This window comes from Peromyscus californicus, unplaced genomic scaffold, assembly GCF_007827085.1.
Source record: "Peromyscus californicus insignis strain IS unplaced genomic scaffold, ASM782708v3 Scaffold_18__1_contigs__length_77618521, whole genome shotgun sequence".
Taxonomy (NCBI): Eukaryota; Metazoa; Chordata; class Mammalia; order Rodentia; family Cricetidae; genus Peromyscus; species Peromyscus californicus.
The window spans coordinates 6,076,652-6,101,344 of NW_026294480.1; the positions used below are offsets into that span (position 1 = coordinate 6,076,652).

The 24,693-nt window shown below is 40.5% G+C and overlaps 1 protein-coding gene across 1 annotated transcript in view; it reads right to left on the bottom strand.

Annotated features, from left to right (window-relative positions):
* Positions 1-473: 473 nt before the first annotated feature.
* LOC128113811 (zinc finger protein 91-like) overlaps positions 474-24,693 on the bottom strand; it is a 35,554-nt gene continuing 11,334 nt past the window's right edge. The window contains exons 4-9 of the mRNA XM_052743754.1: positions 23,084-24,516; positions 12,959-13,078; positions 11,374-11,490; positions 9,956-10,082; positions 9,293-9,388; positions 474-2,017 (exon numbers count right to left, since the gene is read on the bottom strand). Coding sequence (XP_052599714.1) covers positions 915-2,017; positions 9,293-9,388; positions 9,956-10,082; positions 11,374-11,490; positions 12,959-13,078; positions 23,084-24,516 — 2,996 coding nt within the window. The 3' untranslated portion in view covers positions 474-914. The remainder of the gene's footprint in view (positions 2,018-9,292; positions 9,389-9,955; positions 10,083-11,373; positions 11,491-12,958; positions 13,079-23,083; positions 24,517-24,693) is intronic.

The following is a 24,693-nucleotide window of genomic DNA, read 5'->3' on the forward strand; positions in this document are numbered from 1 at the left end:
ATGGCCGAGGCAGGCTTCTTGCTAACTGTTCTTACAGCTTAAATTAATCCATTTCCATTAATCTATACCTTGCCACATGGCTCGTGGCTTACTGGCATCTTCACATGCTGTTTGTCATCGTGGCGGCTGGCAGTGTCTCTCTGATTCAGCCTTCCACTTCCCAGCTTTATTCTCCTCCTTGTCCCGCCTACACTTCCTGCCTAGCCAATGGCCAATCAGTGTTTTATTTATTGACTAATTAGCAACACATTTGCCATACAGAACATCCCACAGCAATTATCCTTCTATTTTACCAATAAGGATTCTGGAGCCAGATGCTGGGTGAAAACCTGCTAGCTCAGAGAGACAGAGATTCTTACACACCAAGGGGAGATACTAGAGGAGCTTGGATGACTCCACTGGGAAAAACAACAGTAACTATGCCACAGCCCAGATCTCAGACTCCAGGTACCCAATGGAGAAAGTTAACGTGGTAAAGGTTTCAGGGAACATTTATAGTTGCAGAAGAAAGAGACTCATTAGTCAAGGCAAGTTTCAAACACACTGCTAGAACACACTGTTGGAGGTCACAGCAAAGAGAAGTCTACTCTTCTCTGATGACAAGCTTAGTGTTTGTGCTCTTGGAAGTTAGAGGTTCCTGTTGACATTCTAAATAATTAACCTAATATTCTCCACTATGGAGTCATTAAAGTTGGATAAGACCTGAATTCTTAGCAAAGACTTTAACCACACTTCACACACTCATGGAGTTTGCAGTCAGAATGAATCATTTAATGTATTTTAAGGGTTGAAGAGATAAAATTTTTAGAACGTTTGCAGGATTTCTCTCCTGTATGAACTATATCATATGTTGAGTAAGGATACAAAAATTAGCAAAGTCTTTATCACATTCCGCCCACTTTTAGAGATTCTCTTCAGAATGAGTTTTCTTTTTTCCTTTTTATGTCATCTAAGGGATGAAGATGAGGAAAAACATCATCACACTCTTCACACGTGTATAGTTTCTCTCCAGTATGAACTCTCTTGTGTTTCCTAAGGCCTGAGTGGTAACGAAAGGCTTTGTTACATTCCTCACATTTGTATAGTTTCTCTCCAGTATGAACTGTTTGATGTTCTTGAAGACTTCTAGAATAGGAAAACCGTTTGCCACATTGTAAACAGGTATAAGGATTGTCTTCAGAATGGATTATTTGATGTCTTCTAAGGGATAAAGATGAGTAAAAACATCTGCCACACTCTTCACACTTGTAAGGATTGTCTTCACAGTGAATTGTTTGATGTCGTCTAAGGGATGAAGATAAGGAAAAGCACTTACCACACTCCTCACACTTGTATGATTTCTCTCCAGTATGGACTGTCTGATGTTGTTTGAGGTGTGCAAAGTAAGAAAACCTTTTGCCACACTCTTCACACTTGTACGGATTGTTTTCAGAATGGATTGTTTGATGTCCTCTAAGAGATGAAGATGAACAAAAACACTTGCCACACTCTTCACACCTGTAGGGTTTCTCTGCAGTATGAATTCGTTGATGTACCTGAAGGAATGATGATTCATAAAAAGCTTTGCCACATTCTTCACACTTGTAGGGTTTCTCTCCACAATGAATCCTTTGATGTTGTTTCAGGAATGAAGGATCATAAAAAGCTTTGCCACATTTTTCACACTTATAGGGCTTCTCTCCAGAATGAATTCTTTGATGTTGCTTCAGCATTGAAGGATAGTAAAATGATTTACCACATTCTTCACACTTGTAAGATTTTTCATCAGTATGATTTTTCTGGTGTATAAAAAGTGATGCGCGAGTATTGAAGGCCTTATGACATTCTTTACACGTGTAGGATTTTTCTCCAGTATGAAGTCTCTTGTGTATGGAAAGTGTTTTATGAGAACTAAGACCCTTACCACACTCTTCACACTTGTAGGGTTTCTCCCTTGTATGAATTCTCTGGTGTGGAATATACGGTGAGTTACAATCAATGGCCTTTTTGTAAATGTTATAATCATTGGGTGTTGTTCCTGTTGAGTAAAAGTAGAGATATGAACAAAGGTTAGAAAATATTCTTCATACTTACAATACTTACCTTTTAAAAAGGAAACACTTACTCATACATATTGAAGTATCAGTGAGAAACTACAGTATATTTCAAGCCCTATAGACACTGAGCATGAATGATAAAATATTATAGGTAGAAATAATGTATACTTCTACTAGAATAAGTACACAACCAAATAGAACACAGACATAATAGCATATTATTCACAGTTTAATAGCTAAGTAAGTTATAAAGGCATTTTACAAAAAATAAACCCGTTAAACAAGATATGTTATATAGCCAGACAACCCTAAAATTATAAAGTAGCCAAGCCTAGAAAAGAGAAAGTTAATTGTGAATGTGTGAATTTGAGTCATCACCTAAATGCAAATTTTTTTATCCTCCATGTAGAGTTTTATTTTAGAAGGTACAAAAGATATGCTGCACAAGAAGTAGATGGTCCACAAAAAGATTAAATTTATAGCTCAACCTTCTGGTCCTCCAATGGGGTAGGTGTGGGTATTTTTTCCGGTCCAGATTCTGGTAAAAAACCTGACAGGGAGCCCTTCCCTAGGGCTATTTCTTTTTTTTTTTTTTTGGTTTTTCAAGATAGGGTTTCTCTGTGTGGCTTTGGTGCTTGTCCTAGATCTCGTTCTGTAGACCAGGCTGGCCTCGAACTCACAGAGATCCGCCTGGCTCTGCCTCCCGAGGGCCTACTTCTAAGAGCCAAGATGTTGACTGAAGAGGTAATGGATAAAACTCAGTTAAATCCACCCCTTCTGTCATCTCTGTGGATGCTGAAGGAGTGACTGTGAAGGAGTCCACTCCATCTGTGCTCGCTCTGCTCTTGTTCTGGGCCTTACACTTTGTCACCTTTCCTGACCCTCCTTGTGGAACAGAGTCAGCCACTCTCTGAGCTCACTGTGGATTCAAGGCTACTGGACGCTGTGGGGTTCCTCTGTCCTCCTGCCTGTCCTCCATGGGCAGTGCCAACATCCTTTCTGAGGCTGTATTAGTGGGTCTGGAAACTCCAAGTCTATTCCTCTTCAACCTGCTCATCCCTGGCACTGAGCTCCCCCTTATGGTATTCTCTATTATAAAAGAAGCTACTTAATGTAGAAGGTCTACAGGACTGACTTAGATTTTATACAGTACACTATAAAGGGATCAGGAGACTGAAGTTCCCAGTTCCTCCATGGAACGTATTTATGTCTAAATTTTGTTTTGGTATAAAAGGTTTTCAGTTCAACAATCATAATTTTAGAGTGTGAAATTTTTAACAGATATAAATTACTTTGTTTATCAAGTCTTACTGATGAGAGTCATTATTTTATTGTAAACTGTTACAACAAAGGTAACTAAGACACAATAGTTAATGGTAAATGACCTAATGAATGGTGGGATATACTTAGTGTGCCCAGAGTTATATTCACATTCATGCTAAATACAAATATAATTCATTTACAAACACAATATTAGAGGGAGAGAAAATTTTCTACCTTCCATTATCCAGTCCTCTGTACATGTCATCAAAGTTAAGCCTAAAGCAGGTAACTGAAATGAATTTAAGTTCATCTTCTTTTTTCCTTACTATGGAATAATATTAAAATCAGATGTACTTAAAGTAACTGGTTATTGGGCCAGAAGTGGTGACATACACCTTTAATCCCAGCACTCAGGAGCAGGGACAGAAAGATCCTTTTGAGTTTGGTGCCAGCCTGGTCTACAAAACCAGCTCCAGGATAGCCAGGGCTATACAGAAACCCTGTCTTGAAAAACAAACAAACAAAAAAACAAGAACAACAAAACAAAACAAAAACAGAAAACTGGTCATTAAAATTGAATGCTTGAATGCTTGAGTAAAAAGAATTCAATCTACACTACACTTGAATGGCAGGACACAACCAGAATCAAATACCACACTTACCGTCAATGGAACAGAGTCCTACTGAAATTAATGGCATTCTAGTTTCGATACAGAATAAGGATGCATGGGGAATAGGACTTGTCAGTGTCTGCTGTTCCTGTCTCCCTCTGGCCTGTTAGCCAGACCAGGAAATCCTATTCCTTATCTGTAGGGAAGATGAATCACTCCTCAGGTCACATAAGACAGTGGGTGGATTCTCTCATGCTGAGGAGGATCTTAGATTCTGCACTACATTCTAAATGTGCCAAGCAATGGAAACACTCATTGTAATTTTTCTGTACTCCATGTCTCCTGAACTGATAGTTGAGGATCTTATATACAGGAGAACCTAGTACCTATGCCTGCTACCCAAATGGTATGTGAACTACATGCTAGTTAAAACTGCCATGCCCTGACCCCTAGCTTTCATTCCTCCTCCTAACAAAGCTAACCCCAGAGCTGAGCTGTCCATGTCTGATTGTGGAAGGAGTCCTCAGCAAAGTGGTAGATAACATATGACAGAGGCTCTGTCACAGGGCCAGTCAGCACAGCAGGATGAACTGTGGCACTCATTTAAACTAAGCTGCTTGTGCCATGTGTGGACCCACCACATCAGGTAAAGAAAGTAATATGGCCTGAGGAGGAGGTGAGGTGGATGTGAAAGTTCACCCAGAGCACTAATTCTGAATTACCTTCCAGAGACATCTGGGACCAGCTCCTCTGCTGTGGAATAATCTCTTTATACAATATGAATATGTATTACTCTCATTGTTAAGAAAAAGCTGATTGGCTGATGGCTAGGCAGGATTTCTGGGCAGGGTGAATGCTGGGAAGAAGGGTAGAGGAAGAGGAGTTGCCAGCAGATGCAGAAACAAGATGAATATACTGTGTTGAAAGAAGTTACCACCGTGTGGCAAAGGTTAGATAAGAAATATCAGTTCATTTTGAATGTAAGAGCTAGCTAAAGATGAGCCTAAGGTATTGGCTAAGCTTTATAATGAATATTAAGTCTTTGTTTTGGTTATTTTGGAGCAGCTACTGGGACAGGAAAACTCTATCTATAAATGGCATTTGAACAGGGTGCACATCCATCCACACGACACCTGAACAAGCTTAAAAAAGGTTCTACACAGGCAAAAATGGAGCCAAATGTGGCATGCTAGTCTCGAGTTCTCTTGTGGGCTGCAGTACAGAGATGCATCTCCTAGTAGCTGTGTGTAGAGATTTGAACCCCCAGTGTGAGCTCCACAAGTACACTGTGTGGTGTGTTTAGGATTTTGCTAATATAAAAGAAAAAAAGCCACATAAAGATGGGGAATACAGTCTGGATTCTGTATGTTGTTGCGTTGTGTTTGGATGTTTTGATTGCTAATGAAGGATTAGCAGCTGCTAAGACACATTGGATTATGAAAACTGCTGCTGGATTAAACCAACCTGTATATTTTTAAAATGTCTTGACTTTAAAAAAAAAAATGTTACTTTGGGAGAGAGGTTATGCTTTTATTTCCACAGGAAATGAGAGGCTGTGGATTCATTCCATGTTGATATGGATCAGGTTTGATCGAGGAAGAAACCCTGAAAAATCCTGGTTACAAGCATAAAGAAATAAACCTAGAAAAACTACAAAAGACATGATATATCTTTTACTTGCTCAAATATAAAACAAAAAAGCATCTTTGGCTAACTTGTGTATAACACACAGTCTATACTTGTATTAACACAGATAAGTAAGATACCTTTAAAAGTTTATGTATTTTCAGAACAAGGAGACCAGACACCAATAAAAATGGATGGCCCAGATGATCCAAATATCTCAGTGCACCTCTACTGCAGTTTCCTCATCTACATCGAAGACAGTTTCAAGGCTGCTGGCTGAGATGATCCAGCCTCACAGACTATACCAGCCAAGGCCTAACAATTATCTGGATTTTTCTCAAGGCTTCCCCAAAGATACTAGCACACACACATAGCAGGAAGTAGTCCAGAGAATGACTCCCACATTCCTAAAACATGGGTTATGGGTGTTTATCATCATTGAAGGGGAGTTGGTTACAAGATTTAATTCGTCTCAATTTAAAAAAAAAGGCTAAACAAAAGAGTTAAATTTAAAGATCTCTTTCTAAAGGAAAAAGGGGGTATGAGATAGAAATGATGAGATAAAAGGGTAAATTATTGAATCTACTTTAAGCCAAAAGACAACTAGTACTCTCAAAATATTTCACATTGGTATAGATTTTGGTTTATTGATATAAATTTGAAGTTAATTTTGTTATACTATGTATATTTCTATTCTTGTTTAAGGTATTGTGTTTATGCAGCTCATTTAAAAATTTAATGTATAATTAAAAATACAGGTTAGTAGTTAGTCACCTATAATAATCAAAATTATAGTCATGTTAGCTATGTTTTCAAGGTCATAAACAGATATATTTAGGTAGATAGCCTTTAAGCACTTCAAAGACCTACAGAATATGGCATTTGAAATGTTTTAATAACAAGTTTTTCTTGAAAGCAAGACATGTCTGCTCATGACAGCACCAATTTACTTCAAAGAAGATGATGTACACTGAAGAAACTACATATGGAGGTTCCTTTCTTTATGGCACAAGCTACCCATTTAGACAAAGAAACTGCCCTTGTGGTGATATTTTGTTTGTGCTTGAACATATAAAGCTTGCCTGAAGATCAGAGGGCAGAGCTAGCCACTAGTTAACCATAGAGGCCAGGCAGTGGTGGCACACGCCTTTAATCCTAGCACTTTGGATGAGGAAACAGGAAGTGATATGGCTGGGAAGAGAGAGGAAGTGATAAGACCAGCTTAGATAAGAGCTCAGTCCCCTTCTGCCTGAGGATCTCGAAGAAGTAAGAAGTCTCTCTAGTGGCTGGCTCCTTTACTTCTCTGATCTTTCAGCATTGACCCCAATATCTGACTTGGATTTTTATTATTAAGACCAATTAGAATCCACCCTAAATGCCCTTGCCTCAACTGATGACAGTATATTGTCCAAACTGCACCCACAGGACACAAAAACAGTGACTGTCAAACTTTCCCAAGAAAAGGTCAGACAGTCCTTCAAAATTCCTGCTTCTCAAAAATGTCTGTCAATTATTTTAGGCTTTTTGGCCAAAGAAGATGCCCCAATGTTACAGAAGAACTTTGAGTGACTGTCCAGGAAGCCAGATGTCCCTGTCTGGGTAACATTTCACCCTGCTGGGGTCTTTGATAGAGTTAAAACTAAATAATTAGACTTAACTTTTTCCTTAGTTATAATGAAAGGTAAATTAGATATAAAACTTTTGACTCACAAAGATAAAATAGATAATAAAATATATTCTCTAAATTTGCCAAATACAAATGAATATTGTAACTGGATATTGTAACTATGATGATTACATGACAAGTGTTTTTGTTATATACAGTTTTATTACGTTAAAATTAAAATCTCCCTTTTTATTTAGACAAAAAGGGAGAAAAGCTGTGGAATAATCCGTTTGCACACTGTGAAGATGTGTTGCTTTCATTGTTAATAAAAAGCTGAGCCGGGTGGTGGTGGCGCACGCCTTTAATCCCAGCACTCGGGAGGCAGAGCCAGGCGGATCTCTCTGAGTTCGAGGCCAGCCTGGACTACCAAGTGAGTTCCAGGAAAAGGCACAAAGCTACACAGAGAAACCCTGTCTCGAAAAACCAAAAAAAAAAAAAAAAAAGCTGAGTGGCCTATGGCTACAGAGGATTTTCTGGGCAGAGAGAATAATGGGAAGAGGAAGGGCATAGGCAGAGAAGAAATCAGCATGCAGGAGAGAAAGATATAAACATGCCATATAGAGAAAAAGTACTGCCACATGAAAGCACATAAATTAGGAATATAGGTTAATTTAAAATGTAAGAGCTATTATTAATTAGCCTGAGCTATCGACTGAGCATTTATAGTTAATATTAAGTCTCTGAGTGGTTATTTGGGAGCTGCTGGCAGACAGAGCTGATCATGGTCCTGAAAAAAAAACTCTGCCTACATTCCTCAGCCCTGCTCACATTAAAAATCTGGAAGCCAGTGAAAATATACAGTTGGAGGAAGTTTGAGAATCAACAGAAAACCTTGAGAAGAAAGGACCACAAGATCCCTTCAACCCATTGAACTCATGGTAATATTAGCTATAATGCTTCCTATAGAGCTAGCCATAGTAGCTACCCTCACTGGATCTTAAACAAAACATTTTCTTTTTTTTTTTTTTTTTTTTTAAAGATTTATTTATTTATTATGTATACAGAAGAGGGCGCCAGATCTCATTACAGATGGTTGTGAGCCACCATGTGGTTGCTGGGACTTGAACTCAGGACCTCTGGAGGAGCAGTCAGTGCTCTTAACCTCTGAGCCGTCTCTCCAGCCCCCATAAACAAAACATTTTACTAGCTCTGATATATCTGTGATCAGATTTATACATAAAAGTTTCTAACTTCTTTAACAAGTTGTGACTGGGAATATGTCCAAATAACCGTTAGACCTAATACATGATACATATATTAACTTGAAAAAACAAAACAGGACTCAACAAACCATGGAGCCTTACAACTCACCTAAAGGCCTACATCTACTAATTGCCATGAAAGAGAGGCACGCAATCACTGTACCCATAACTGGTTGGATGGGCATCCCTGAATTAACAGTGCAAGGCCTTGCGGCTCATCCTGTGCTACTCTTCCCAGGACTAATGGTCAGGCCCTGTGGACCCAACTGATGGTAAAAGAGTTGAAAAAAACAAAACAGCCTCTAATGGCCCCATATAATGCCTTCTACAGTGTATTAGTGCTCTGACTCTTCCCTAAGATCAGTGGGGAATGAACTGTCCAAAGTGACTCCGGTTTGTCTTAGTTTTATCCAACTGCTCCCCAGACCCAAATTGTTCTAATCAACAAAACTATTGAGCCTTCTGTCACTCACTGCCTCTCAGTGATTGAATTTTGGATGTGGCTTTAATAAACCTAATCATGTTCATTTTGTTGTAGAGATCTTTCTGGCATGAAACTGCTCTCAAGCTTTAAAACTAAATGACTCTCAGTCTCACCAGCACTGAGTTCTCTCTCCCTGAGTCTTACACTACAATGGAGAATCAACGAAAAGAAAAACCTTGGAAGTCACTGTCAATAGAAGCACAGCTCAATATTGGGGAAATACAAAGCTTAAGAGAGTTAAACCATCATAAACCTCTGAGAGATGAGCTTTGACAACAAAGACATATAAGAGAGACCTAAAGAATTATTCCCACAGTATCATGTTTTAGGGTAATGGGAAAGCCTATCTTTCTGTTGGATATTTGGACCTCAACTCCTCCCCCAAACCCCTCATTCGTACATACCTTGGTGCACGTTGGCTGCTGTTTGTCCCTTCACATCTGAAGATTCTTGTCTTTGCTCCAGAAATGTCACCAGGTGTGGCTTAGACACAGCAAGACCTGATTGTCCAAAAAAGGAACAAGACTGTTTATGTGTTCTTTTACTTGGAACTTCCAGTCCATCGTCGTACAAGCCTCTGAACGTCTATGGTCAGCCAGTGGCTAGCATCACCCTCTGACTCCAGGCAAGCTTTATTTGTCAGAACACAATAAAAATATCACACAACATGAGGGTGTCACATATTGGGATTACAGACAGTTGTGAGCTGTCATATGGGTGACAGGAATTGAACCCCGATCCTCTAGAAGAGCAGTCAATGCTCTTAACAACTGAGCCATCTCACCAGTCCTGAAATGATTTTTTTTTTTTTGGTTCTTCGAGACAGGGTTTCTCTGTGTAGCTTTGCGCCTTTCCTGGAACTCACTTGGTAGACCAGGCTGGCCTCGAACTCACAGAGATCCACCTGGCTCTGCCTCCCGAGTGCTGGGATTAAAGGCGTGCGCAAATTTTTCTGAAAACAAAGGATATGAAAAAGGCTGTTGAAATGCTCCCATGAGATACCATACAAAGTGAGGAAGCTACATGTTGATGGTGAAATAAGAATTCACTGTGGATGAGATCCTCACCAAGGAACACAAGGTTGCTGAAATTCTCCAACATCACATCCCTGTACAAATTCCACTGAGCAGGCTCCAGGCAGTCCCTCTCTTCTGCAGAGAACTCAATGGCCACATCCCAGAAGGACAGCATTTCCTGAAACAAAGATCAATGAATGATACTGCACTTTAGTTTAATTAAAACCATTAACAATATTAAGATATTAATAGCAATAATGTATTAATATAAATATATATAATATAAAGAGAACAGAGACTGGTCCTAGTGTCAAGCCTAGAACAACAGAATGGACAGAGTTGATACATTAAGAACGGCTGCATCTCCTGTCAGTATCCTCAGAGACACCTTTACAGAGAATCAGACAAAACTGAAGATTGGTGGGAAGTCCAATCCAGATGCAAAGGGAGGACTGGATTCCTGATCAGGTTCCTAACAGTAGTGACCTTCCATTCAGAGCAGCCTATGTCCTGATCAAAGGACATAGTGCTTAAAATACATATTACACACATCATCAAGTACCAACTCCTAGATCTCCATCCAGGCTCTATGCTTGCATACATGTGGCATGAAAGAGGCATCAATTTCTTGTTTAATCCATCATGTACTGCAATATATTGACTCAGAAAGTGGAATAAACCATGAAAAATATGGGAGACCAAATGTACTATCTGCTCTGGAAACATGAATTACATATTCATAATTTAAATTTCAAAATACTATCGAAAGCTTTGCCTATTACATTAGATGTCGAGCTGTATTAGTGGATTTTAACAATCCATCTATTGCTTCTGAGTCTCTTAAAGTACCAGTGGTGGAGTGCAACCCATAAAGATTTGGGACATGCACACTCATACGTTTGACTTAATTTCATATAGAGAGTGCAAAGAAGAGAACAAAGAAATGCAGATATTCAAAACGATAGTCATGGAACCACATACACATTTCAATCAAAACATGCTGCTGCATTTGATAATGACTATGGAGGACACTATGGCAGCCACTTTTATAACCTGAATTGACAATGTAATGAAAATCTGTGCTGCTCAGGTTTATTCCTGGCATATGTGTTTGATCCCTGTTCAAACCTTGCAATGTCTCTCCACGGCCTATGACACAGTTATATACATCAATCAGTAGGAACTGAATGTCCTCACCCAGCACACCTCCCCTCCAGAGTTTTCCAGATATGACATGTCTAACACAGCAAGGTTCATGCATGCGTTGTAAACACAAGGAACTCCCTCCCTCACACTGACATTAGAACACAATGAAAGAAGCCTGGGAGGAAAGAGACAGGACTGCTCAACAAGGGGAACTGGACTGGACCTGTGAAGAGCAAGAACCAGCATTAGCACTTGGCTTTACTGGTTGGATATGGCAGTGCCCATGTGAAGGACAGGGAGGAAGTGGTTTTGTTCTGGCTCACTGTAAGAAGCATCTGCACACAGTGGAACCTCTGGAGTAAGGACAGGGGAAGGCATCCCAGCTGCAGCTGCAGAAAAAGACCCAGGAATGGAACCACAGCAGCCACATCAGTCAAGAACTGCAGAATGGAAATAAAGAAATAATGGAGTCTCAGATTAGATATGAAAGGAGCAACCTGGAAGAAATCAGTGAACCAGAAGAAATCAGCATCAGGTCACGACAGTGACAAACACAGATTAATATCCAAAAAGAATGAACAATCACTACAAACAGGAATATTTAAGCAGGGCATTGAGAATTCTTCCTCACAGTAAAGGCAAACAATTATCTAATCTCCAAAAGTTAATGTCTTCAACAAAAAAAAAAGTATGTTAGTGAAAAACCATTAAATTACAGGTGAAATGTGTCAACAAAAGTTAACCATAAATAGTTCTTAAGTCAGCAATGTGCTGATTGCATGGATTTGTCATGGCGCTCACTGTAAGAAACATGAAATGAAACATAGAAAGTATTTCTCATGACCATGAAGTTAAATGTTTTCGGACACCCTTGAATTTGCTATGAAGCAGGGGAGGACCAGAGGGTCCTGTCTCCCCCTCACAAATGCAGAGATGACAGGGATGTGCAATACAGTAGACTGGAGTTTCTTTCCTATCACAGGTCTGTTTACTGTAAATCACATGAATACACACAGTCTGTGAGTTCTTCCTCACCCCGCTGATGTGACACAAAAGCCTGGCACTGGAACCCAAGGCCATGTGAGTTTTTCATCTGTTCCTAGAGACCCTGCTTCTGGACTAGATCAACACTTCAAGGCCAGATTAAGACCTGTTGACACAACCACTGTGCTCCACCCTACAGGAGGAATGGAAGACCTTTCAAAGTTAAGAAAACCCAGTCCTCAAACTGAGACCCAGAAACAACTTCGCCAGCACCACTTCTTCCTGCAGAAGATGCCTCTCTCTCTGTACAGGCTGTATGTGTGTTCTCTCACCCCTAGTGAAAGCTTTTTTATTGCAGCGGATTCTGGCAGTTTTTCCACTGGTTCCAGAATTACCCACATGTGAACTTTGTTTCACCTCGAAATTTTTCTCTATAATTCTCTAACTGGCAGAGATCATAATGAAGACTTCAAGACAGTTACATTAGGCGGCTGCAGAGTTCAGGAAGGACCAGAAACCCGTTTGCTCTACAGATTCTGAGAAATCTGACAGCGTCCACGTGAGAACGGCTCATCTAGAGAAGCATGCTTCCCCACCAAAGCTGCTCACTGAGCTCCCAGCTCCACCTCAGGAGCAGGCAGTCAGCTGACCAGCATTAGTTTGCAATCCTGGACTTTGCACTAACATCTACTCCGCGCTACCAGGCAGCTCTCCTGTCCTAGAAGCCCAAAGTGGCAAGCGGCGTCCTAAGAAAATCACTCAGAATGCAATCCCTGTCGCCCTCTCCCCAGCCCTGACCTGCAACCTCACGTGACCCTGCCAGTTCAGCACAGCACCTCCAAGGCAGCTTCTTCCGCTCTCTTACCAAACCCAGATCCCTGCACCCTGAACAGTGCCTCAGGCTGCGCTGCACCCTGGACCAACCTCCATGTCAGAGACGAAACAGGAACGTACAGCAGGCAGGACTCGCGCCCAACTTTGGGTAAACTGCTCACGTGTAGACTGAAGGCCAGAAGGGAATTTCCTGAATGGCTCACCGTGATGTCACAGTGCCGCAGACTACATTTCCCAGAAGTCTATGCGGAAGAATTGTGGGAACCCAGGTGTGGCCTTTTCTCCTATTGTGGATTCGATTCTGGCTGTCTGCAGGAGAGTATTGGAGGAAGAAGCCCAGTCAGCAGGACAGCCCTGCGGCATGAGCCTGGTGTTCACCTCCAGATCCACAACGTAAGAAATATGAGTGTGAGTCGAGCCTTTGACGGGAATATTAGCCCAGTAAAATTTCTGGCCCATATTTTGTGATTTGAATCTTACTACAGGGTTTAAAAATCCCGTTGACTCTGTTTTACTTTAATGAAGCAATACACTAATGTGGGAATGAGAAGTACCTTTTAAAGATGGTTTTGAAACCATCTGTCAGACCTTGCTCCTAGCTGCTCTGCGGTTTCCTTGACAAATGGACCAGAGGTGAAAGTCTGGACTGAGAAATTTCTCTGTAACTCACACTGGCCTTGAACTCACAGATCTGTCTCCCTCTGCCTTCCTAGGGCTGGCATTAAAGGAGTGCGCCACCACAGGCCAAACCTGGACTGGGAAATTTAAAGAGACCTTGTATCTAACTAAAAAGGGAAAGTCAAAAGAAGACAAAACAAAACAAACACATGTTGAAGCAGTTGATATAAAGTCGGCTTTGTCTGAATATGCTGTCCTACGAATAAATAAATAAATAATAAATCAATAAAAAATAATCCTGTTCCTCTGTACTGACACTCTGTGTGAGCCATACTTGATTCTGACTCCACAGCTTGTGAAACAGTTTTGTGAGAACATTGGACTCTCTACAGTGTATTGATGAGGAAAACAGAGACGATGTAATCAATGAACAAAGTTAAATGTCCACCTCTCTGACACTTACTTGCAAAGATCTCCCATAATCCATGTCTGGAGTTTTCCACCTGTCCTTCATTCCCTTGAAAACTTTCACCTAGTAATCTCTGTAAGCCATTTAGTTTTTGTGAGAGCTCTACTAGAATTTTACCAGTGTCTCCATGGTTTTTCACAAACTAAGGTCCATATTCACCACCTGTGTGCCAGGAGCTCATGCTTACCTCCCTAGTGAAGGGTCACTGGTCCTGGGTCATTCACTCAGGACTGAAGCACAGATAGCTCACACTGTCTAAACAGTCCAGTTTCCTATGGTTCTGTCATGAGTATATGGTGCAGTTCCAATTCCACTTAGCGATCACCATGTTCCATGGAGAGTGACCACACAGGAACTGTTAGGAGGGCACTGAACATCTGACCAGTCATATGGTGAGGCTGTTCTCTTTAATAGTGCTGAAGAGAGTCATGGTGACCTCCAGGGTGCACTTCCTGTCTACACATCCAGTACAATGTAGACAGTGCTGTCATGTTCTACTGTCTTGGGACAGTGTCAGCCCCATCGCACAGTTTCCTTCTTCTTTGGGTGCTGACCCTGGAGAAACTTTCCTAGAAGTACAGTTTTGAGCATCAGCCCCTGCAGTGGTCTCTCAGCATGCAAATGAAATTGCACTTCCACAAGACAGAGACTTCCATGGATATGCTCTTGGTTCAGAGCACATTTAGGTGCGGTCAGTACGAAGTGCCAGGTTTGTCCATATTGGAGTTAATCTCTCTGACAATTACAGCTGATTTCACATGGTTTATAACTTTAAAGTCACTGTGGTTTAGAATGAGAAAGGCACCTATAGGTTCATACAGTAGAATGCTTGGGCCCCAGTTGGTCCATCTTGTCATGATTCCATTTATGTTCTCTTGAATACTTCTCAGCCCTATAAACTTCTTCCATGTACATGGATTCTGCTGTTCATCAACCATGTCTTAATGCCTGTGGGACAAACCATTTTCCATATTACCCCTCCATCTTGTTTGCACTCTCAATTTCTGTCTGCACTCTATGTATTGTTTATCCTGATACATAGAAATGCATTGTTCAGTAGCCTCAATATAGTTCCCACTTTCTGCAATATCAGTCAATTCCTGTGGAAATTTTCTCAGTTTGGGTACTTGTGCATGTATTACTCTTATAAATAAGGCTGTAACTTGAACTGTATTTCTGTAATATAGTGTCAGATTCTAATTTGTTTAAGACAAAACAGTCATTTCTATAACCACTCATAAGAGACCTGCCTATCCAAACCTTAGGGACACAAGTGGGCCACATGACAATGACTCCTCTTCAATGTGTAATGTGACTAAGTAGGTGTGGGGCAAGTCTGTGGTGATATTGTGTTCCCCAAGATATCATGCACCCTAATAAATTTAGCTGGGGTCCAAGAACAGAACAGCCACTAGACAGACATAGAAGCCAGAAAATGTTAGCACTCACACCTTTAATCCTAGCCTTCTGGAGGCAGAGATCCATCAGGACCTCTGTGAGTTCAAAGCCACACTGGAAACAGCCAGGCATGGTGACTCACGCTTTTAATTCCATGAAGTAATGGCAGAAAGCAGAAAGGTGTTTAAGGAGAGAGGACCAGGAACTGGAGCTGGTTAAGCTTTTAGGCTTTTGACCAGCACAGTTCAGCTGAGAGGCATCCAGTCTGAGGAAACAGGATCAGCTGAGGAAGTGGAAAAGTGAGGTAGCTGTGGCTTGCTCTGTTTCTCTGATCTTTCAGCATTCACCCCCAATACCTGGCTCCAGGTTTATTTTCATTAAAGAGACCTTTTAAGATTTGTGCTGCACAAATGAGGTGGTATTGTGTAGCTTGAGTTTTCCTGACTGGCCCACAGTCAGTCAGGACAAATCTCTGACACCCGCCAGTCCCACAGCCACTCAGACCCAATCAAGTAAACACAGAGACTTATATTGGTTACAAACTGTATGACCGTGGCAGGCTTCTTGCTAACTGTTCTTACAGCTTAAATTAATCCATTTCCATTAATCTATACCTTGCCACATGGCTCGTGGCTTACCGGCATCTTCACATGCTGTTTCTCATCATGGCGGCTGTCAGTGTCTCTCTCACTCAGCCTTCCACTTCCCAGCTTTATTCTCCTCCTTGTCCCACCTATACTTCCTGCCTGGCCACTGGCCAATCAGTGATTTATTTATTGACCAATCAGCAACACACTTGACATACAGACCATTCCACAGCACTTCCCCTTTTCTTTTTTTTTTCCAAAAAGGAAGGTTTTAACCTTAACAAATTAAAATTACATATAATTTGGGAATTTGGGCATAGCTTCTCTTACTACTCCCTGCTGGAGGGGGGCACTGTATCTTATGGGGACACAAAGAAAATTTTAGGATTATGGAATAGTCCATGAGGCTGTATTGTCTGAGCCAATTGCCTTCAAACTGTTCTTGATGTTGAATCATCTGGGCCATGGTGTCATCGGAGACCTTTCAGGGGGTCTTGGCTGGTCAAACCTGATGTAGCTTAATCTGGAACAAATCCATAGCCTCTGGCTTTCTGTGGGAACAAAAGCAGAGTCTCCTTTCCAAAGTAACATATCCTTAGATCCAAATTTTGAAGTCAAGGTACCCTTAAAATATACATTTTGGCATAACTCAACAGCTTTTACAATCAAATGTTTTTCTGCAATTAAAAATCCCAAAGACGCCGGGCGGTGGTGGCGCACGCCTTTAATCCCAGCACTCGGGAGGCAGAGCCAGGCGGATCTCTGTGAGTTCGAGGCCAGCCTGGACTACCAAGTGAGTTCCAGGAAAGGCGCAAAGCTACACAGAGAAACCCTGTCTCGAAAAACCAAAAAAAAAAAAAAAAAAAAATCCCAAAGACAACACAATCCAGATTCTCTGTGTAATATTCATCTTCATGTGGCTTATTTTTTATATTAATTTTACTGTCTCTTTAAAGACTTTATTTTTTAAAACTATGTATTTGTTTATATAACTGTATATATCACATTTTTTGTGTCTTTCAAGCCTACGTATATTTTACACATATTGTAAAGCGTTTAAAGTCTTGTTTCATCTGAATCTTTCTTATTGTGAATCTATTGTTTTAAACTGCAGCAACTGTGGCTGCTGGCTCCACCTACCTCAGCTTCCCAACATGGCAGTGGTACGTTTTCCTCCAGCTCTGGGAGCTATCGTGGGTCTATGCTTTTATCCAAGCAGCCTGTAGCCCAGAAACCTCTTTTTTTGTTTTGTACTAGCAAAGGCTAAATCCACCACGCAGCTTAATGTGCCACTTGTAGAGACCTCATTCCCGCCATACTGCAGGTCGAGTGCGCACGCTAGGAACCCACCAGTAGCTCAAACCGGCAGCTGCCGCTCATTTGAGAGAGACAATTAGGAACTGTTTTTAGCTCCATTTTAGAATCTTTTTTCTCAGTTTTTAGGTGGAAACTCTTGCCACCACATTGGGCACCATTTGTTTGGGCACCTAGCCAAGCAAAAGTATATTACCAAATTAATATCACATCAGTTACAATTTGTGGAATAAGCATTAATCCAATCAGAAAGTGATTGGTTGCTCTCATAACTTGTCTGTCATTATTGCTCTATGGGCACTGTTGTTTTTATCTGGGGTACAGCAGCTGCACCTCATACTATCGATACCACAGCTGATGACTTCACCTCTTCAGCTGCAGCTGCTGCCTTGATGGTGAGGTCTTAGACTAGAAGAGCCTTCCTGTAGTTTTCACTAATCATTATCCTTTTATTTTACCAATAAGGATTCAGGAGCCAGATACTGCATGACAACCTACTAGCTCAAAGAGTTTTTTACACACCAAGGGGAGATATTACAGGAGCTTGGATGACTCCACTGGGAAAAACAACAGTAACTATGCCACAGCCCAGATCACAATTTCAGGACACGGTAAAGGTTTCAGAGAATGTTTATAGTTACAGAACAAAGAGACTCATTAATCAAGGCATGTTTCAAACACACTGCTTCAACCAACTGTTGGATGTTACAGCAAAGAGAATTCTCTACAGCTCTCTGATGACATGCTTTGTGGGAGCCCGTTCTCGGGTTCCTCGTGGCTTTATCCAGCAGGTCCACATAGAGGATGATTAGGACCACGGGCCTGAGTGCAGGTGTCTGGGATGGTCTGCACTTGGCTGTGCTGGGGGAGGAGGTCTTTTGCTCCACCCCTTGGCATCTCTATAAAAACCCTGGGGCAGAGACAGTCGGGGCCCGTTGGAATAGGTTCCAGGCCCTCTCGAGGCTATCCTTTATTTTCTATCTGTTTATCTCCGCAAGATTCTCCGCAATAAATCCTTCTATCTAATATTTCCTGCTGCTCGCACTCAAGAAAACTCTGGGGAACTGTGGGGGTGGTTGGGTAAACGCCCCACAGAATGACGCCATGAACAGGGACTAAAGAAAAAAGAAAAAAAAGGGACTAAAGAAAAAAAAGGGGGACTAAAAAAGGGGGACTAAAGACAAATGAACAGGGACTAAAGACAAAGTAATAGGGACTAAAGATAAAGGAAAATAATAGTTTTATTACAGAGTTTTTGGCGAAAGTGCTGAGTCAGCCCTGCCAGTGGATAAGGCATGCCGGTGTTATGAAAAATATATATTTTTATATATATTATTGAGAGGCAGGGGTTTTATCCTCGAGAGAAAAGGAAAGCGGACTGGAAGGATGTCCGATGCTGCAGCGAAATTCTCTTCTGTCAAAATTTTCTATCTTCTATCCCTTTCTCAATTTCTATCTGTGAAAAATATAAAGTATAGCATAGTAATATAGTTTAGGAAAAACTTAGAAGTGTAAGATTGTGTAGGAAAAAATAAGTAAGGCAACTAGACAGAAAAACTCTTCAATTTTCTAACTTTGGGGGCTATAAACGCAAACTGGGAAAAAAATCTTTCTTTGGACTTTATAGGTAGTAAAAAAAGCTCTTCTTTGAGCTTGTGGGGAAGAAATAGTTTCCTATGGAAGCTTTTGACCTGGGGACAGCTGAAATGCTAAGTCCAAGCGGCAGGAGAAAGTGATTTCTCCCTGAGGCAAAAGTGGGGGTGTAAAAAGCCAAAGTTTAAAGTTGGGAAGTTTTGGGAAAAGTTGGTCTTTCTCTCTTGGGGGAAAAAATCTTTCTCAAACTATAAAGCTTTCTTGGAAAATTTGGGGGGGGGAAAAACTCTCTAAAAAGCTTTAATCTTTCTCAAAAGCTCTCAAACTTAAAAACTAAAGCCTTTCAGAACTCACTCTCACAAAAGGGCAAAAATTAGAATCACCTGAAGATATTAGTATGGGGACCACCTGTGATTAGCTCAAAGGGAAAACAAACCTCTTAAGACAGCAAAACCTAAGTTCTGACTTTCAAGCTTTAAAAATCCTCCCTGCAATGCAGGAGGCAGGGACAAGTTCCTAAAAACCTCTAAGCTCTGTCTCTTCAAACTAGTAAAAGACAGTGGGTCAGAGTACCCTGAGGGAAATGCTTGGGAGAGTGTGGGTAAAGAGCTACAGAGAGCCCAAAAGGGCAGGAAACTTTACCTGAGAAAAGCAAAAAAGCCAAGCTTTTTTTCAGTTACAGCTGAGCTGAGGCATCAAGGGTTTTGTTTCTGAGTGAGCGTTTCAGAATGAAAGGTGCTCCTAATTGTCCTAATGCAAAGATCCCCTGAAGCATTGTATCCTCGCTTCTGACCAAAAACCCAGAGGCGACTGGCCAGCGTCTCTGAGTTGGAGTGCATTTCAGGGATACTAGGGTTCCTGCAGTGGTAAACTTCCTAGAGCACAGAGCTGAGGCAGGAAGGTGCAGGACCCAGGGGAAGATTGCTAATGAACAACCAAAGTTAAAGCCGGTGGGAACGGCACAATTATCCACTTTCCTACAAGTCCCGGGTTGATAGGTCCACAGCTGCAAAAAGAAATCTGAGAAAAAGCTTTCCTATCAGAGTAAGGACCTTTCTGGGACAACTGTAAAGCTGAACTGTGTCTGAAGCAGTTGTGCTGCTGAGTCAGAACACTGTCTGGGGAAAGAGCCCAGCCAGGGCAGAACAGAACTATCCAGGAGTAAAGCTTTTCTGTCAGAGAAAGCATCTCTTTGAGAAAAGCTTTGTTTCAACTAAGTCCTGGTGAAATGAGGGAGTGTAGCCCTGAGGGGTGATTGCCTCTGGCATAAGCTCTGTCCTTGAGCACCCAGACAAGCAAATGCAACCCACTGGGGGACTGGGCCAGGTGAAGGCCTGATGAAGCAAAACACCTGTCCTAATGGGAGTTTAGAGATGGCAAAAACCTCCCTTGTTAGATTTTCAGTCTGTACGCAAACCACACAGACCCCGAAAACAGAAACGGACAAAAAACCCCTACCTTCAGTAGCGGGGAAAGCCGCCACTGTAGTGTCGGAAACTGTTTCTGGGGTAGAGGGGATAAACTGAGACCAAACTGGGAACTGTCTGGGAAAAAGACTCCAAAGAAACAGAAGGGACATATTCCTCCCCAGAAAATACATGACCTGTGAAAAGCTGCTAGAATTTGAGGCAGATTCGGGGGGAGAAAAAAAAAAGCCCCTACCTCCAAAGGCAGCTAGCAGGGGAACAGAGCCGCAGACAGATACCTGAAGCTCTGCATCTGGGGAAGGGAGGAACAAGCAAAATGAGAATAAAATCAGTGGGAGAAAATCTCTTCTGAAGGAGCTATGGAAAAGCTGTTGTAAATGATCTTGTTTTTCACTGACTGGCTAAGGCAAACACAAGCCCCGAGGAAAGTTGCTATCAGAAATGCCCACCTCAATGCGCGCTAACGAGGCAGGTACAGTTCTGATTTGGGGGCCAGTGTCAAATGAAGGAGAGACACCTGTTGAAGCCAGCTGAGGAGAGACTAGAAACCTCCCAATGTGCCATAGATGAAAATGTAAAATGCTTGTTCAAATCTCCCGTTGCAAAAGCAAAAACCTTTGTTCAAACCTCCCGGGCAAGAATTTGTAAGCAAGTCTGGTAAAAGAACCAGTTGACTCTCAGACCCAAAAAGAACTATGGGAAATGACTGATATAAGGGAAATGATATAAAGGACTGATTTAAGGGACTGATAACATTATGGACTGATATAAGGGAAATGCATTCTGGGAAAGGTAGTTTTTCCGCTAAAGATGGCGACATTGCCCTGAAACACGTTTGTCAGCTTGAAAATACGTTCATGGTAAACTTAAAATACAGCTTTTAAAAGAATAAAGAGAAAAATCATCTAAGAGTTTAAGTGTCAGTTCCAATGAAAAATTGAAAGGATATGGAACTAGGTGCTTCCTGGTTTGGGGCTCCATTGGTAAAATGCCTTATTTACCCTAATAGCTGTGCAAAGTTTATGATAGTTGGATGACAAAAAGCTACCTTTAAGAGCAAACAAGCAACTTTAAAATCCTCAAGAAAGCAAGAGAGCAGTTTATACACTGAACGTTGTCTTAGATATGAAGAAACATGTTGAAATTAAAAAAAATTATTTACCTCTTGAACAAACAGCCTGCAATAAGTGATTCCTTTGCAAATCTAATTAAGGGGATAAGAAACAGGCATTCAAAAAGAAATGACTACTTTATAGATGGGAAACAAACTTCAGAAAATCTAGCTGTCTTACAAAAGAGTTGCTTCACCTGAAAGTTCCTTATAAGAAATCAATACTAAATATCACAGCTGCTAATAACATCAGGAGTTAAAGCTAATGAAGTGAAAATACTAAATACAGTTCAGAACTGTGCCACTTGTGGCTTTACTAGCTCCTTTAGAAAAATACTTTATATCACCTAATAGCTGTGCAGTGTTTGGCGAAGAGCTTTACAGCAGCTAAATACGGTAATTTCACCCTCAGTGTGAAGTTTTTCCGTAGAACAAACCAAAAGTACTGCTGTAATAGAAACGTTTGTCTGAATTGAAGCACTTAGGGGAACTACTATGAATTTGGGTGAAGGGACAGTCTCTAGTTAAAAACCATGTACCGCTGACAGTGCATCTCTGCCGTTTCCAGAACGGCTGAGAGAACTGGCAACTTTGGAGTGTGGTGTCATCCTGGGAAGGTTACAGTCCCCTAGCAACAGCTATCACAATTCTATAATAACAACACTCACTAAATCCCAGTGCTTTATAACAAAGCTGACTATAAACTCTAAACTTTAGAAATGATGTACGTACTTCCTGTCTAGTTAAGAGAATCTTTCTAATAGAGATAGTGATAATTAAGAGTAAGAAATAGAAAAAGATGAAAATAAGATATGTGAGTTTGTAAAAATTCTCTTGTTAGATCTGTGTTAAGAAATCTTTAGGTGTTTGCTAAGTTAAATATATGCTAATGGTAGCCCTATATAAGTTTGTAAAATAGATCTATAGAGTTCCTTTAAGAATATAAGCTTGCAAGAAGTATCTAAGGTAGTCTTAAGACATGTAATAATAAGCTTGTAAGAAGTAAAGATGCTAGTTGTAAATGTAAGTTTAAATAAGAAATAAGATGGAATATATAAGAAGTAATAAGAAATATATAAGAAGTAATAAGAAATATATTTGCTAAAGTAGTTCTATAGTTTCCTTAAGGAGTATAAATAAGTAGATGTTAATACGTTATATGTGAGTTTGTAAAATGTTGAATGTGAGTCTAAATGCTTTGCAAGGCAAAAAATGTTATATGTGAGTCTGTAAAAAAGTGTAAATGTTAAGTGTGAGTCTATTAATGTATATGGTGAAAGAACCCGAGAACGGGCTCCCACAATGCTTAGCATTTTGCTATTGGAAGTTAGATGTTCCTGTTTACAATCCAAAATAATTAGCCTATTATTCTCTACTAGAGTTCATTAGAGGTGGGTTAGATCTGAATTGTTAGCAATTATTTTACCACACTTCACACATTAATGGAGTATGTAGTCAGAATGAATCTTTTGATGTATTTTAAGGGTTGAAAAAATAAACATTTTAAGACATTTGTAGGATTTCTCTCCCCTATGAACTATACCATGTGTTGAATAAGGACATAAAGATTAACAAAGTTTTTGTCACATTCCCCACAATTTTAGGGATTGTCTTCAGAATATATTTCCTTCTCTTTTTTATATTGACTCTGGGTGAAGGTGAAGAGAACCATCTGTCACACTCTTCACAGTTTTAGGGATTTTCTCCAGTATGAACTGTCTTGTGTCTCCTAAGGGATAAGGGATAAAGAAAGGCTTTGTGACATTTATCACACTTGTAGGGTTTCTCTCCACTATGACCCTTCTTGTGTATATGAAGGGATGAGAGATAATGAAAGGCTTTGTGACATTCTTCACACTTGTAGGGTTTCTCTTCACTATGAACTCTCTTGTGTCTCCTAAGTGATGAGAGATAAGGAAAGGCTTTGTGACATTCTTCACATTTGTAGGGTTTCTCTCCAATATGAATTGCCTTGTGTCTCCTAAGAGATGACTGAAAATGAAAGGCTTTACCACATTCTTCACACTTGTACAATTTCTCTCCAGTATGAAGTGTTTGATGTTCCTTAAGATCCCTAGAACAGGAATATCGTTTGCCACATTGTACACAGGTATAAGGATTGTCTTCAGAATGGATTATTTGATGTCCTCTAAGGGATAAATATGAGTAAAAACATCTGCCACACTCTTCACACTTGTAAGGGTTGTCTTCAAAGTGAATTATTTGATGTCGTCTAAGGGATGAAGCTGCGGAAAAATATTTGCCACACTCTTCACACTTGTATTGTTTCTGTCCAGTATGAACCACCTTGTGTCTCTTAAGATCTGAGTGAAAAACAAAGGTTTTGTGACATTCTTCACACTTGTATCGTCTCTCTCCATGAATTTTATAATGGTTCTGAAGGATTGCAGAATGGAAAAACCTTTTGCCACACTCCTCACACTTGTAGGGATTGTCTTTGGAGTGAATTGTTTGATGTTGTCTAAGGTATGAAAATGAAGAAAAAAAACTGCCACACTCTTCACACTTGCATGGTTTCTCTGCAGAGTGAATTATTTGATGATGCTTCAGCACTGAAGGAGTGTAAAAGGATTTGCCACATTCTTCACACTTGTAGGGTTTCTCTCCAGAATGAATTTTTTGATGATGCTTCAGGAATGAAGGATAACAAAAAGCTTTGCCACATTGTTCACACTTGTAGGGTTTCTCTCCAGAATGAATTATTTGATGTCGATTCAGCAATTTAGGTTCATAAAAAGCTTTGCCACATACTTTACACTTGTAGGGTTTCTCTCCAGAATGAATTCTTTGATGTTGCTTCAGCATTGAAGGATAGTAAAATAATTTGCCACATTCTTCACACTTGTGGGTTTTTTCATCAGTATGATTTTTCTGGTGTATAAAAAGTGATGATCGAGTATTAAAGGCCTTATGACATTCCTTACATGTGTAGGATTTTTCTCCAGTATGAAGTCTCTGGTGTATGGAAAGTGTTTTATAAGAACTAAGGCCCTTACCACATTCTTTACACTGGTAGGGTTTCTCCCTTGTATGAATTCTCTGGCGTTGAATACTTAATGAGTTGCAGTCAATACCCTTGCTGTAATCGTTATAATCATTGAATGTTGTTCCTGTTGAGCAAAAGTTGAGATATGAACAAAGCTTGGAAATATTCTTCATACGTAAAATGCTTATCTTTTTCAAAGGAAACATTTACAGGTACATATTGAAGCATCAGTGAGAAACAACAGTACATTTAAAAACTTATAGGCACTAAGCATAAATGATAAAATATTGTAGGTAGAAAT